Consider the following 13,751-nt stretch of genomic DNA (forward strand, 5'->3'; position numbering starts at 1 on the left):
CAGATACATGCAATGAGATGTAACTTTCATCCACCACCATGCCTTACCTTTTCTCCCGTAAGAGTGTGAAGACCTTCTCTAACTTTTGCGAAAGACCCTTCTCCCAGCTTCCTCCCGATCAGGTAGGTCCCGACGCGCTTGGTGTGGTAAAAGTTCTTGAGGACGTCCGGGGCAGGACTGCCGAGGGAGCCCGAAAAGGTGCTCTCATCGTCGGCGCTGTCTGAGGTCTCGCCGTCGTGCGTCCTGTTGTCCGTTCCCATGTCGTGGTCCAAAACGGGCATCTCTATTGCCTTGTCTGAGGAGGGAGAAAAACACTTCGCACTCGACTCTCACCCACCTTAAAAGCAGGTATCCTATTAAACGCTTAACGTCCGGCAAATTAAGAGTGCTGGATCTTGCGCCACCTGTTCACCCAAACGCATCCAGCCAGTGCGCTCAGCAGTTTCCGAGACAACTGAATCCGCTTAGATTATTATGACATAAGGAGCATTTAAAAAAAAAGCCTATATCTGTCATGGAAAACTGACGCAACGTGTCTTATTAGCTACGCGAGAGTGTTTTCAGGTCGAGGATCAGAGCCAGGCTTCTAGGCTGTGTGCGCATCTCCTCTCACACGCGCGTCTCCTGTATGGTCTGAGTGCCATGCAGCGTGTTTTTCAGTTTGAAGTGACTTTCCCGGTCCTGTAGATGGGCGTTCCCCTGGCCAGTGTGAGGGTGAAAAACAGAAACACCGTGATGGAAGCGGGGGTACTTTTCTATCCAATCAGCGCAGGGTGGGTGGAGTGTGTGTACGGACAACGGGGAACAACAAGTCTACCGGTACCACCGCCCCGCCGCTCCGCTGTGTGGGCTCACATTGTACATGTGCAGGAACAAAGAATGTATTTGTAACCCTGATAAGTGACTTGTTACAGAATCAACATTTGAGCTCATAGGGTTTGTAAAAAAATATATATACTAACATGTATTTGAGTTGGCATTTTAGTTATTGTAAGCATCTCTCTGTGCGTTAAGAATCCGCCCTTTTCATAATAATAAAAATAAATAAATAGTTTTTTTTTTTCAAGGTAGTTATAATCAATATTAAGCTTGAATTAAATTTAGCCTATCTATTTTGGATGTTTACTTGAGTTCAGCAGACAAACAGAGAATAATTTCACCTTGTTTACTTATGAGGTTCATCGGCCTAATTAACATTTTTAATCACCCAAAGGAGAACAGGGAGGGGCCACTAATCATAAGCTTCGGCCAAAAATAAATATTTTATTTTTTATAGTAAATCTAATCAGTCTCAAATACTTGAACGGTTGCTTTAATGACATTTTTATTGAATAAATAAATCTATTTATTTTATTTTCAAATGTTGTATATTATTACATTTTTTTTGTGTGTGTAGCTATGTTTTAATTTCGATCTTTAAACAGAATGGCTTTAGCAATTCTAAACCACATGCTGCTTTTTCCAAGACTGCTGGACCATGCTTTCTTGATAATTCACTCTAGACATAATAAAGATATGAAGCGTACAAAGTACGACATCTTTTGGAGACTTTTTGCACTACAATAAAATGCAGCGCAGACGTCTTGTTGAAATTCAATCTACATCCGTTTTGTAATTGTCTTGACACAAGAGCCTCAAGCATCTCATCGATTAGACCTGCATTAACCCTTCAAACAGAGCATTTGATCTTCCCACGGGGTAAAATGTGTTACAATTTCCTGCACGTCTGTTGTGTCTCATGTAGCTTTTTAAACACCTTACTCTAAGATGACTATTAAACAGGCAGACCTACTTTCAAAAGTAGATGAAGGCAAATTTTATAGAAGGAACAGTAAAAAAAAATAGATGCTTCCTGAGTTGAGAGTTAGATACTGATATTTACTGAATAAATCAAAGTTCTTGCTGTAAAAGCCATTATTACCCTGTTAAGTTGGATTTCAGGCTGCATGGGTAAAATATCCTTGTGGATTTTAAAAATAATTCTGTTTTTGAGTCACAGCTGTGAGGAGCATCCACAAAGACAGACCTTGTGTTGCAGGAACAGAGATTGCAAAATCGTTTGCATTCATGTCTGTGGGGAACTGTGGCAGCCATTTCTCCTGTAACAGTTTGGTTTCACAGCAAATACTGTGCCTTGTAAAATTCATTTTACATCTTGCATGTTGTAACTGCATACCTTGATGAATTGAATTGAATTTTTTTGTGATGAATCACGACAAATAGATGCAAAATTGTGAAGTGAAACAAATAGTAAACAAGATTTTCAAGTAAATTTTAGAAATAAAGGCGGCAAGAAAATTCATTCAATGCCTTTACTCTGATAGCTCTAAAATACAATCTAGTGTAATCTAATTCCAGAATGGCAGTGACTTTTTTTCACCCACCCTCAAATAGAGATTGGATCTCCTAAACATTCTACTAAAAGTTGTCAAGCAGATTTTCCCACTTGAGTTGTGAATCTTTCCCATATTAATAAAGAGTGTTTCTCTGACTACTACTGGCTGTTTCTCAGATTATTACTCTTCTTGCTTAGCCTGCCAAGTTTAGATGATCAACCATGTGATTATAGCTAAACAGTTTATACTAATGCACTATGAGTATAATTATTTCATGCTAAAAATGAGGCAGTGTACTTGAAGTTTACTTTTTCTGAACTAAACATTACAAACGTCAGAGCAGTATAGTGAAGTATTCTTGGCTTTTCTTGAAAATTATATAGATAAGGCTTAGACTAAGTACATTAATACTAAGGTTTACACCTATACTTTAATACTAAAACCTTTACTGTCATTCTTGGTATATTCCTATCAAGCTATTTATTTTTTTGGTTCTTAAAATATGCAGTTTTCTTGTACCTATTTTCACAAAGAAGGACTTCAGTTCTCAGCAGGAGACACTATATTGTTTTAATTTTTTAGGCAAATGCATACTTTTACCCCTAGCATTTTTGACAAATAAAAACTTGCCAAGTGAACTTACAATTAAACTATTAAAATTATTCATATTCTTTTCTTTTTTCAGGTAGCACAGTAAGTGGAAGCACCCTGCCACCTAGTGGACAAACCCTAGAACAACAGCACCAAATCCCATCATGCTTTGCTGTGCCCGCCGACCCAACGCGAGGCTAACTGGCGTTAGCTACCGGGGAGCGGACATGTTGTTCCGTCCTTTCCTGGAATAAACATCGTTTTGACCAGGGTTTCGGGAGTTAAGGGAGAAGCCAGGTGCATCTGGCAATCATGGAGGCCGTGAACGCCTTTAACCAGGAGGTAAGCTGCACGTTGGGCTCGCTCAGAATCTGAAGTCACCGTGGCTGGTGGATGTGGTCACAGCAGTGCTGTGATGCTGTGTAGCTAACCGAGTAGGTCGGACGAGGGGGCCTACTAGCCGTTGGACTTTCTTGGTGTTATTGTAATTGGGTTAATGTTAGTGTTGCCCTTCGTCAACTGGGGTGGTCTTACATTGAACAGCAGGATGTCTTACTCTAGTGCAATAAGAAGCCACTCGGTTATGTCAGAAAACAGAGTAAACATTGGTACCAGGATCCTCCGTGATGCTAATGGGAGTGAATTGGTCCCAAACACTGCTGCTGGTAACAGTACGATTAGCAAACATACTCTCCAGTTAACACGGTCATGCAAACGGACTGCAGGCCTACAGGGGTTTATTGTTGATAATTTGGAATAATAAACATGCGAGGTGTTTCTTAAAGAGCAGACACGGTGAGTTTCTATGAGGCCTGTTCATGCTGTTGGAAGCCCAGTCAGAACCTGCAGGGTTTGTCACTCAGTAAGCCTTACATTAACAAGGTTATCAAAGCTGGAGCCCATATACTTAATTTGTTATTGAGGCTCAAATTGACATCCTGCAAAAATATTTAGCTTCGAAGTTGTTGCCATTCCTGCGATCTTTACAATCTTTGCAGTATTTGTTGTCTCACCTGAAGCAAAATTACAGCTGCAAGAATACTAGGGCATGGTTAAAAGGGCAAATCATAGACTTTATTTTCTGTCATGTGATGCTGAAAGTGTGGGTTTGTGTGTCAGATTTTATGCATCTCCTTCTACCTGGCTATTTTGCTTCCTGATGATGTATGAGATGATCTCTTCTTTTAGAGGCGTTCCTTATGAAAAAGAAATCTATAATGATTTTCTTTTACTCTAAAATCAGGATTTTATTAGTTATGCTTTGCTACAGTTACTTTGAGATTCACACGATATCACAGAAACGTGTAGAAGTATCACTGTTTTGTGATGCCACAGTAATTAAACAAAAATGTATTACACTATTTAATTCTGATTATTTAAGCCAGGAAAATCAACAATAAAATAATGACATAATCACAGTTGGAGTAATTTTCTATACAGATTAACATTTATTTACTTTTCTATTTTTGATAGACACTTTGATTGGTTGGCTCTCCTTAAATTTCAATACCATGACTGTTTTTTTGTTTTTTATTTTTAATCTCTGACTATATTTCCAAAAAGAACACAAGGAAAAAGTATCGGTGCCTTCTTTCAGCCAGCTGACTGGCAGTGCTCAGCAACAAGTGGGTTGCTTTGGGCTCTCTGTATAGCTGAGTTAAACTCTAATCAGTAACCAAAACTTTTTAAAAACAGAATGAAGCGTATACGCACAAACCTGGTTAGCCAGTCCAGTTTACAGTGGCCAGCTTTAGAGTTGCTCTCCTGCTTTGGGTTTTTATCTCTTTAAAGGTGAATCAAGTTAGTAGAAAAAGATAAAGATGGTGAGACAAGACAATATATACTGGGCATTTATTTTGCAGACTGTGAATAGGGACAATTTAAAGGTATGTTGAGATTTTAAAATGTTACTGTTTCTAACATTCAGTGGTGACATTCTAGAGGTTCAAAGTCCTGTTAATGAGTTGCTGGAGAAAAGGTTTGTGTCACCTAAGTTTTCTCAGGCTGCATGGAGTGCAGAATAATGCAGCACTGCCCCTCCCCCACCTATTGCACATGGCAAGGCCTAAGCGAAACTACTGCCTCTTTCCCTCACTTACAAAACAGAGAAATGTAAGTGTTTGAAAACTCTCTGGCTGTGAGAAACATGGACGGATTTGGTGTGAAATCTAAAGTAGCACCACTGATGGCTCCCATTAAGCTGTTTCTGTTTTCTTTTATTATTATTGTTATTATTTTTGAGGATATCTGGCTGGGGGAATCCCTGATATTTTATCTCATTAATATTATATAGTGAGAAACTCATTCAGGCTCTTGGCTAACTGTGTTATTACAGTATCAGTACAAATCTTACCCACTAAACTGAACAGATAGTTTCAGACCCAGGTAGCTCAGGATTGTTTTTTTTTCTTCTTTCATTTGAGAGCCATGGTTAACAGTACATTAAATTCAGAATATTTTTCTATTTCATTTTAAAACATTTCAGGCAGCACATAATAAAAATAAAATAAAATAAAATAAAATATTTGTCTCCGTTTTCTGACAAAACCTGATAAAACCACCACACGAAATATAAAAAAATGTGCATAGTAATCAATAATGGCAACAGATAAGAGATTTTTGAGGAAACACATTTCTAATTTAGAAAGTTTAATTGCAGTTAGGTCCAACACATTTGTCTGTAAAGTAATACATCCTTATTAGTGTTTTATGTGGAAAAACAGATGTACTTCAATTAAATAAGTATTTGACCTGAAACTCATTTATTTTTGCTCCATTTGGTGTTGTCCATTCTACTGTTTCATGATTTTCCATCTCATCCTTTCATTATCTTTTGCACTATGCAGTTATTCTCCTTGATGGACTCCAAGCCTCCTATATCTCGAGCAAAGATGATCTCCATCACCAAATCAGCCATAAAAGCTATGAAAGTAAGTAACAGTTTTTCATGTGCTGTATATTTTTGTGTTCATGTTTTCTGCTTTTAAAAATTGGTTTGCATTTCTTTTAGCCTCCATTAAGCTGAAAACACTCATTTGACCCCCCCCCCCCCACTCTTTTTTTTTTTTTTTTTTTTTTTTTTTTTTCCAGCTCTACAAACACGTGGTCCAGATTGTGGAAAAGTTTATCAAAAAGGTGAGTCTGGTTTTGTTTCAAATTTATTTGAAAAGCATTTTTTTTTCTCAACAATCATAAGTAATTTAAAGGTATTTGTCTCCTTGGTCTTGATTCCTCCAGTGTAAGCCCGAGTATAAAGTTGCTGGCTTGTATGTGGTTGATTCCATTGTGAGGCAGTCCAGGCACCAGTTCGGACCAGACAAAGACGTGTTTGGTCCGAGGTTCACCAAAAATATCACAGGAACCTTCGAGAACCTTTGTCTCTGTCCCATAGAGGACCGGGTAAGAATGGAAAAAAAAAAATCTTCTGAAAGGCTGGAAAATTTCTGGAATGATGCTTCATCTCTTTTCTTTTCTTTGTTTGTAGAGTAAGATTGTGCGGGTTTTGAACCTGTGGCAGAAGAACGGAGTGTTTAAGATTGAGGTTATTCAGCCGCTCTTGGATATGGCTGCAGGTTCTGGCAGTGGTGCTGCTTCCATCACACACACAGAAGAGCCAGGTGAGTTGTAATTAAAGTCCTTTTTAAATCCCACATTATAGAAACGGCTGTATTTTTTTCTGAATGAGCATTCGCACCTTCAAAAACATGTTTGTGCCACCTATAAACACTCCCGACTGTCTCATCGTTTAGGTTCACCACCATCTCCAGCCAAAGAGCCTGTTACCGTAGTAACAGCCAACTCCACCTCAACAACCGCTCCTCCACTACACAACTCTGACGCCTTTGCTGCCGTAGCACAGCTCTTCCAGTCTTCGCAGGGCCAGCAGGTGTGTTTACACCCATGGAAACCTGACATAGCTTCATTCATTTGCTTTCTGTTGTCGTCTTGGAAACTTCTGAATCTACTTTGTATTTCTTAGCTCCAGCAGATGCTCCAGAACTTTCAGCAGCAGGCGGTTAAGCCTGAAACCAACACTCAGCCTCTTCTGCCGACCGCTCAAATGCCGGTTCAAAGCGCGCCTACTGGCCTGGTTGCTGCTCAGCCTCACCTCTCCTCGCCTCAGCCTCCTCCACCCGTCCACTCCACCCAGCCGGTCCAGCAAAAGACCGCTTTTGACAAGGTGACAGATATTTGCATTCCTCACTTTAAGTTTTCTAACCCGTACTGCCTTGCAAAGTATTTATACGCCTTGAACTTTTTCAGTTTTCCGCTAATTTAAATGTAATTTGCTGGGGTTTTATGTTATTGTTAGTCACAAAGTCATGGAGGATGCCTGGCTTTTAAATTTGTCACAAATGAACAAACCAACAACACTCTGAATGCACAGTTTTCTGATTTAAAAAAAAATCTTTTATCAGCCATGTTTACAAAAAAGACTTCAGAGTCCAGTGTTTGGAAATGTATTTATTTAATTTTTTGCAAAACCAAACAAAAAAGAATGTAATTTAGAATTTACAGCTTGATTTTCTGTCTTCGCATCAGAAGTTGCTGGATCGTTTTGACTACGATGATGAACCAGAAGCTGGAGAGGAAACTAAAAAGGATGAACCCTCCTCCCAGCCCCCTTTGTGAGTCCCCGTCCTCATTCTGAGTAGCATAGCCTTTACAAATAACATCAAAGGGGGAGTAATAATGATGCATTTTTCTTATCACAGTATGCAACAACCTCCAGCCTTTCCTCAGCACCTGGAGCACTTTAATACACAGATGATGAATCTCTCACAGGACATCACACAGCAGGTAGTGACACTGGACTTTCATTGTTCATTTTTATTTTATTTTTACACCAGATGTTTTAAGGTGTGAACATCAGTTAATGGAGATGGAAAAGAATTGCATTTTTTATCAAACAAGTGGATTAAATGTTTTGATGTACTGAAAGAAATTACTGTACAGTAGGTCTGACTGATTTTAAATTTTGTTTAAGGTAAACACTCAAAAATATCTTGAGAATTTATTTAAATAGTCTGGATCTGCCACTCTGGAATATTTCATATATTTGTTTAATATGAGGTGGTGTTACTACTCATCGATTTAACACAAACCTTTGAGAAGAAAAAAAAAACTGAATAAAATCTGAGCAAATCTAATTCTGATGTAAGATGCAAGGATTGGTATTGGATATTAATTTCAGATCTCTTCTTTAGGTTTCGGTGCCTCCTAACGGCCAGCTGCAGGCTGGTGTTGTTCTGCCAGGACAAGGCTACCCTGTTACTATGCCAACGATGGGGCACACTCTTCCAGGGCACCACATTCCTGGTTCAACTGGGCTTCCAGGCTTCCCAGGGATATACCCTCCTCAAAACGCTGCCCAGCAACAACAGGTAGGTTTCCAGCCATCAGAGGTCATTAATTCTAGCAGGAGCAGAGGAAGAGTCATCCAGGTGCAGTGAAACACTTTTTCCTTTGATTTAAATAAGAGACAAAAATCATTACAGAGATTAGAAACAGTCTTCAGAATCTTATTTTAGTGATTAACATAAGATGCTAATCACCATCTCTGTGTGTACGCTCTGTGTAGGTGCTTAACTACATTCAAAGGTTTACAAATGGCTGCCACGATTTCCCATTTTTAAGTGTGAGCTTTAAAAGCCAGAAAATCAAACTTACAGCCTTCTTGGTACTTTCTGAAAGTCTTTTATCTCTCTTATAGCCTGAAGCGATGTTCTTCAAAATCATTGTTTCCTTTTGAATAGATTTGAACAACTTTTAGGTTTAGTTTAGTTTTAGATTTATGTTTTTTTTTTTTCATCCTGAAAAACATAAATCTAATTCCTTGACTTTTAAGGTGAATTAATAAACGTTAAATATTGATCAAGAATATAACTGGTTTGGTTATATTTGCAGTATGTCATCTTCTCATTCATCAATTTATTTATTTTATTTTTCATCTTTTCACCAGGACTCCTCAGTGGATATGGACCATTCTTCAATGAGAGATGGCCGGCATGGTCGACGGTCACACTCAGGCTCAAGGTAAAGTCTAAAATGGATGCTAAGTATTTTTATGAGAATCTGCCAAAAAGAAGTTTCCTGGAAACAAAGCTTCCTTTGTCTACACAGATCTCCAAAGAGGAGAAGGTCTCGGTCCAGTTCCCGCTCCCGACGGTCCAGGCACAGACGATCTCGCTCCCGCTCCAGAGATCGTCGCCACCACTCGCCTCGCTCTCGCTCACAGGAGCGCCGGGAGAGAGAGAGAGAAAGAGAACGGCGGCAGAAAGGCCTGCCGCCGCCCAAGAGCGAAACTCTAAGTAGTGAGTCATCACCTAGGTTACGGAGGAGATTATTTATCACAGGAATGATTGAAATCTGTACTTATTTGTCCTTTTTCCCCTCCTGCGATGAAAATAATTTGTTTAAATCTTTTAACTTTAGAAATATTGCCAAATTTCTTCCTTGTTGATGTATTTTTCCTCTTTAGTTTGTAGTACTACACTCTGGGTGGGTCAACTGGACAAGAGAACTCAACAGCAAGACGTCGCCTCGTTGCTTGAAGAGTTTGGACAGATTGAATCTATAAATGTAAGTCGATTTGTTTGGATCAGATATATTTAATCTTAAAACAGTAATTTGTGCATTTTAGAATTTCATTGTTTTTAACTTAGTTACTTAATGGACACTCTTAGGTCCTGCTTTGTATTTATTTTAAGTTTATAGATAGATTTATTATTCAACCAACAGCTGTAATCAGAAGGTTCTAAACTTAATCTTGATTATTTGCCCAGAAAGAGCAAATAATCGGCTCATATCACATTATTTTACATAGAAAGGCTTGCAAGGATCTACATCGAGGTTTCTGTTAGGCCCACAGGGATAAAAACTACTTACTGTCAGAGAAGAAGCTTTATAATTTCAGGTTCGTTTTGATTGTTCAGTGCATACAAACCAATGACAGCCAGCAGAATAAAGCTGCATTTCTTTTAACAACATTTTCTAACAACAACTCTGCTTCCATAAGCCTCTTGGCAGTCAGATTTGTAATTAAAAAAAAAAAATCATTTAAAAGTTTTTTTTGTAACTTTATTTAAACAGGAATGATCCCTGAAATTCACAATCTCACTTGGATAGAGTGCAGCTGAGAAATCATTAAAATACAACTTTTCTTTTTAAAAAAAATTATATATGACAAAATTGCCTGCAAGGTCATAATCCCCTGGGCCAGAAATTTTACTTATTTAGTATCTTCTAGTGCATTTAATTGTTGTTTGCTTTTTTTCTTTGTTTTTAAACTGTAAAACACTTCATGTCCAATACATCTTGTAACTGTCGTCAGTGCAATTTCAATGTGTGCAATATCACAGTAGTATTCAAATCCCATTTGTCAATATTGGCCAATTAGATTTTTTGTGCCCTCACCTGAGGGCAAAACGGTACAAAATTGAATTAATCCTGAAGAAGCTTCCCCATAAACCACATCTCTGTTAGATGTTGATTATGACGTGCCTGTGACTGTAGCGCTTAGAGATGATGTTTGTATTGTTAGGTACTTTACCTTTATGGCGTTATCTTTAAGAAGTATTATTCCTTCGTCATTGTTAGACAGACCTTGCTCAGTTAATTGGTTTGTCAGACAGGAAAAACTGTTTCTCATATGGTTATTAACCATTTTTTTGTTTTTCTCTGTCTTTTTTCAGATGATTCCTCCAAGAGGCTGTGCTTACATTGTCATGATACACAGGCAAGATGCTTACAGAGCACTGCAGAAACTCAGTAGAGGATCGTCAAAAGTTAACCAGAAAGCAATTAAGGTGGGTCTTATTTATTTTGTCTCTGCATATGCTACTGAGAAAAAATTCTGGAAACAAATCCAAATTTAAATCGAATTATTTCCTACCAGATTGCTTGGGCTTTGAACAAGGGTATAAAGCCTGATTTTAAACAGTACTGGGATGTGGAGCTGGGTGTCACCTACGTACCCTGGTCTAAAATCAGAGAGGACCAGTTAGAGGAGCTGAAGGAGGGAGGAATGCTAGATATGGATACCTTATCACCAGGTAAAAAAACAACTAATGTAGGAGAAATGTTTATGTTCAAAATGACTGAACCAGAATAACACATCTTCTCCTCAGTATATATTTTGAGACTAATTTTGTTTTAGCTAATGTGACTAGACAGTCAAAAAAACTAAATTCACAGACATATCTTCATACCTAATTAAACAGTCCAAATTTATAGTTTACCATTTGCTAAATTTAGTTAGCTTTATTACTTAATAATTACTATCATGACTGACTTTGCAGACTGGAGCAGCATGAGAAAGACCTTCGACCACCTTGAGGAACCCACACACAATGGCCGTTCTGAGCAACAGCAGCCTGAGGAGGCACAAGTCTTACCGATGGCTGTTGCAGCTTCTCATCCTGTACAAGTAAGGAACACATAGAATATTTAGGGTTTCAAGCCTGCAGGAGCAAGCAGACGGCCAATACAAGGCATGGCCGTTTGCCTGCTCACAGCAGAGCAGGAAACCCTATTGTTTTTACTCTGTTTTTCCATTCTTCTTATGTTTTTCCACTGGAAGTTATACTGGACCCTAAACCCTGAAAATTACAACTTTTATTTGGTATCCGGGTTCAGTATCCACAACGGTACTCGGATACAAGTATTTAGCCAAATTCGCCTGTAGGTGGCACTATGGTAGAAAATACATGTTTCAGCTTATAACTCTGAAACCAAAGTCACTTAAACAAAAATTGATGTGGGCAAAGTTTCTTAGAAAGATTCTTCAACAGATGTTCCACTGTGCTGTGCAAAAATTGTGGATCTGGAATGTTTTTCACCAGGGAAGCAAGAAAATTGCATTAGCCAAATCCAATCTCACCCCCACCATCAACTCTGAGCCAAATGAAACATGTCACATTATATGCTAAGGAAAAAACAAAAAGAAAGTTATTGTGGCAATTTTTTTTTTATGCCCAATTACAATGTAATAGCTGATTAAACATCACTACACACATCCACGTTGCTACAAAATTTAATTGTTCATAATTTTGAAATCATAAAAAAAAATCCACAATTTCCTTTCTTCAACTACAAACACAATATTGACAATGGCTAGCTAGTTTTCTTTCCAACGTCCACCTCTGGGTGGCGCTGGAAAATTGCAAAATTTGTTATGCAAAAACTGCTTATTTTCACCAAGCTTTACACATGCCTCCACCGCATAGGTCTTAAATATATGATCAACCATGATCATATGTCCAATATGATATTAGACATTTTATGTCTAATATGATCATGGTTGGTTGAAGTGTGTGGGGCTCATATAAAAAAAAAATCTGAGAAATGCTCCATTTGGACAATGTTTTATTTGAGTTCTCCCACAACGCATCACGCAACAACGTTTTTTATTTGACAACATCCACGACGTTTCAGGTGAACCCTGTTGTTTTTACTTTGCTTTTTCATTCTTCTTCTTATTATGTTTCTCTGCTGAAACTCGTACTGCAACTTACCCTCCAAAACTTTTTACAACTTTTATTTGGTATCCGTCTTCAGTATCCACACCACTACTCAGATACAAATATTCAGCCACATTCACCTGTAGGTGGTGCTGTGGTAGGAAATATGTGTTTCAGATTATAACTCCAAAACTAGAAGGGACATTGTTTTCAGGACTGTCCTGCATTTGAAACATTTCGGGACAGAAAACTGTCCTGAGAAATTGTCGCCTTGGTCGACACGTGCAGATCGCTAACAACGCTGAGGAAGATGGGAAGCGCGTTAGGGGTTGGAACCTGTTGGGTTATATTATAACTCCTTACAGTTGTAGTTGAAATTATTAGGTTTTTTTTTATATTTGAAATGTTTTTTTTTTTTTTTTTATATAAATTATGGAGCAATTGAAGTAAGAGACCCATATATCAGTCTGTTAGTATAGTCCTTCACAAAATGGGTTTTACTTAGCTTATTTTGCTTAGTGTTACCTAACGTTTACATGGCACTGACCGAATTATCTGCTTATTCAATTTTCTCAGGTCCCTTCATTGCAACAGCCAATGGTTGCTATGGGTTCCCTTCAACCTCCGGTTTTTCCTGGTCCCATTGGGATGCCTCCACCTGGCTTTGCTCCAGGCATTCCCCTTCCTCCTTTCATCAGACCTGGCTTCAACCCGTTGCAAATGCCCCCAGGTAGCTGCCAATAATCTTTTACTATTTGCAGTTGTTTTAAAAACTAGGATGTCTTTCACTCTGGTCAAAGTGAATCTTAATGGGTTTCGCTGCTATATCCCCAGGTTTTCCTGCCTCGGGACCTATGCCCCTCGGTCCAATACCTCCTTCCAAAGGTGGCGTTGATGACCCGCCTCAAGACCCAGCAGGTCAGGGCGCCAAGAAAAATGATGAGGTCCTGGAGGGTCCAAACTTATTTAACCACCAAATGGGGCACATGGGTTAGTAATTTTGTTTCCCTTCGGTTAACTAAAGAAACAAAATAATGGAGTTTGAGCTATTTAGTAACTTAAACGTAGCAATCTTAACTGCTTGTGGTTTTCCCAACAGGACCTCCAGGAGGTTTTCCAGGTGGACCTCTAACTAATTCTACTGGTGGTCACCCCGTTGGTCTTCTTGTAGGACATCCCGGTGGTCCCCCGGTTAGACATCCCGGCGGTCCTCCGGTCGGACATCCCGGCGGTCCTCCGGTCGGACATCCCGGCGGTCCTCTGGTCGGACATCCCAGCGGACCCCCGGTCGGACATCCCGGCGGTCCCCCAGCCGGACATCCCGGCGGTCCCCCAGCCGGACATCCCGGCGGTCCCCCAGCCG

At 39.2% G+C, this 13,751-nt stretch overlaps 1 protein-coding gene across 4 annotated transcripts in view; it reads left to right on the top strand.

Moving 5' to 3' along the window:
• Window positions 1-3,081: 3,081 nt before the first annotated feature.
• LOC106950580 (splicing factor, arginine/serine-rich 15-like) overlaps window positions 3,082-13,751 on the top strand; it is a 16,230-nt gene continuing 5,560 nt past the window's right edge. For 2 of the 4 annotated variants that reach the window (XM_015037525.1, XM_015037527.1), the window contains exons 1-19: window positions 3,082-3,269; window positions 5,774-5,857; window positions 6,018-6,062; window positions 6,165-6,326; window positions 6,412-6,544; window positions 6,677-6,813; window positions 6,907-7,107; window positions 7,470-7,555; window positions 7,643-7,727; window positions 8,135-8,311; window positions 8,890-8,963; window positions 9,051-9,241; window positions 9,409-9,509; window positions 10,622-10,735; window positions 10,825-10,981; window positions 11,228-11,355; window positions 12,965-13,118; window positions 13,223-13,378; window positions 13,488-13,729. In XM_015037525.1, coding sequence (XP_014893011.1) covers window positions 3,240-3,269; window positions 5,774-5,857; window positions 6,018-6,062; window positions 6,165-6,326; window positions 6,412-6,544; window positions 6,677-6,813; window positions 6,907-7,107; window positions 7,470-7,555; window positions 7,643-7,727; window positions 8,135-8,311; window positions 8,890-8,963; window positions 9,051-9,241; window positions 9,409-9,509; window positions 10,622-10,735; window positions 10,825-10,981; window positions 11,228-11,355; window positions 12,965-13,118; window positions 13,223-13,378; window positions 13,488-13,729 — 2,457 coding nt within the window. In that variant the 5' untranslated portion in view covers window positions 3,082-3,239. Of the gene's footprint in view, window positions 3,270-5,773; window positions 5,858-6,017; window positions 6,063-6,164; window positions 6,327-6,411; window positions 6,545-6,676; window positions 6,814-6,906; window positions 7,108-7,469; window positions 7,556-7,642; window positions 7,728-8,134; window positions 8,312-8,889; window positions 8,964-9,050; window positions 9,242-9,408; window positions 9,510-10,621; window positions 10,736-10,824; window positions 10,982-11,227; window positions 11,356-12,964; window positions 13,119-13,222; window positions 13,379-13,487; window positions 13,731-13,751 lie in introns of all 4 variants that reach the window. The other 2 variants (XM_015037528.1, XM_015037526.1) reach the window with 2 other exon arrangements.

The sequence above is a fragment of the Poecilia latipinna genome, unplaced genomic scaffold (assembly GCF_001443285.1).
Source record: "Poecilia latipinna isolate Pla-1442-1.1 unplaced genomic scaffold, P_latipinna-1.0 Scaffold409, whole genome shotgun sequence".
NCBI lineage: Eukaryota > Metazoa > Chordata > Actinopteri > Cyprinodontiformes > Poeciliidae > Poecilia > Poecilia latipinna.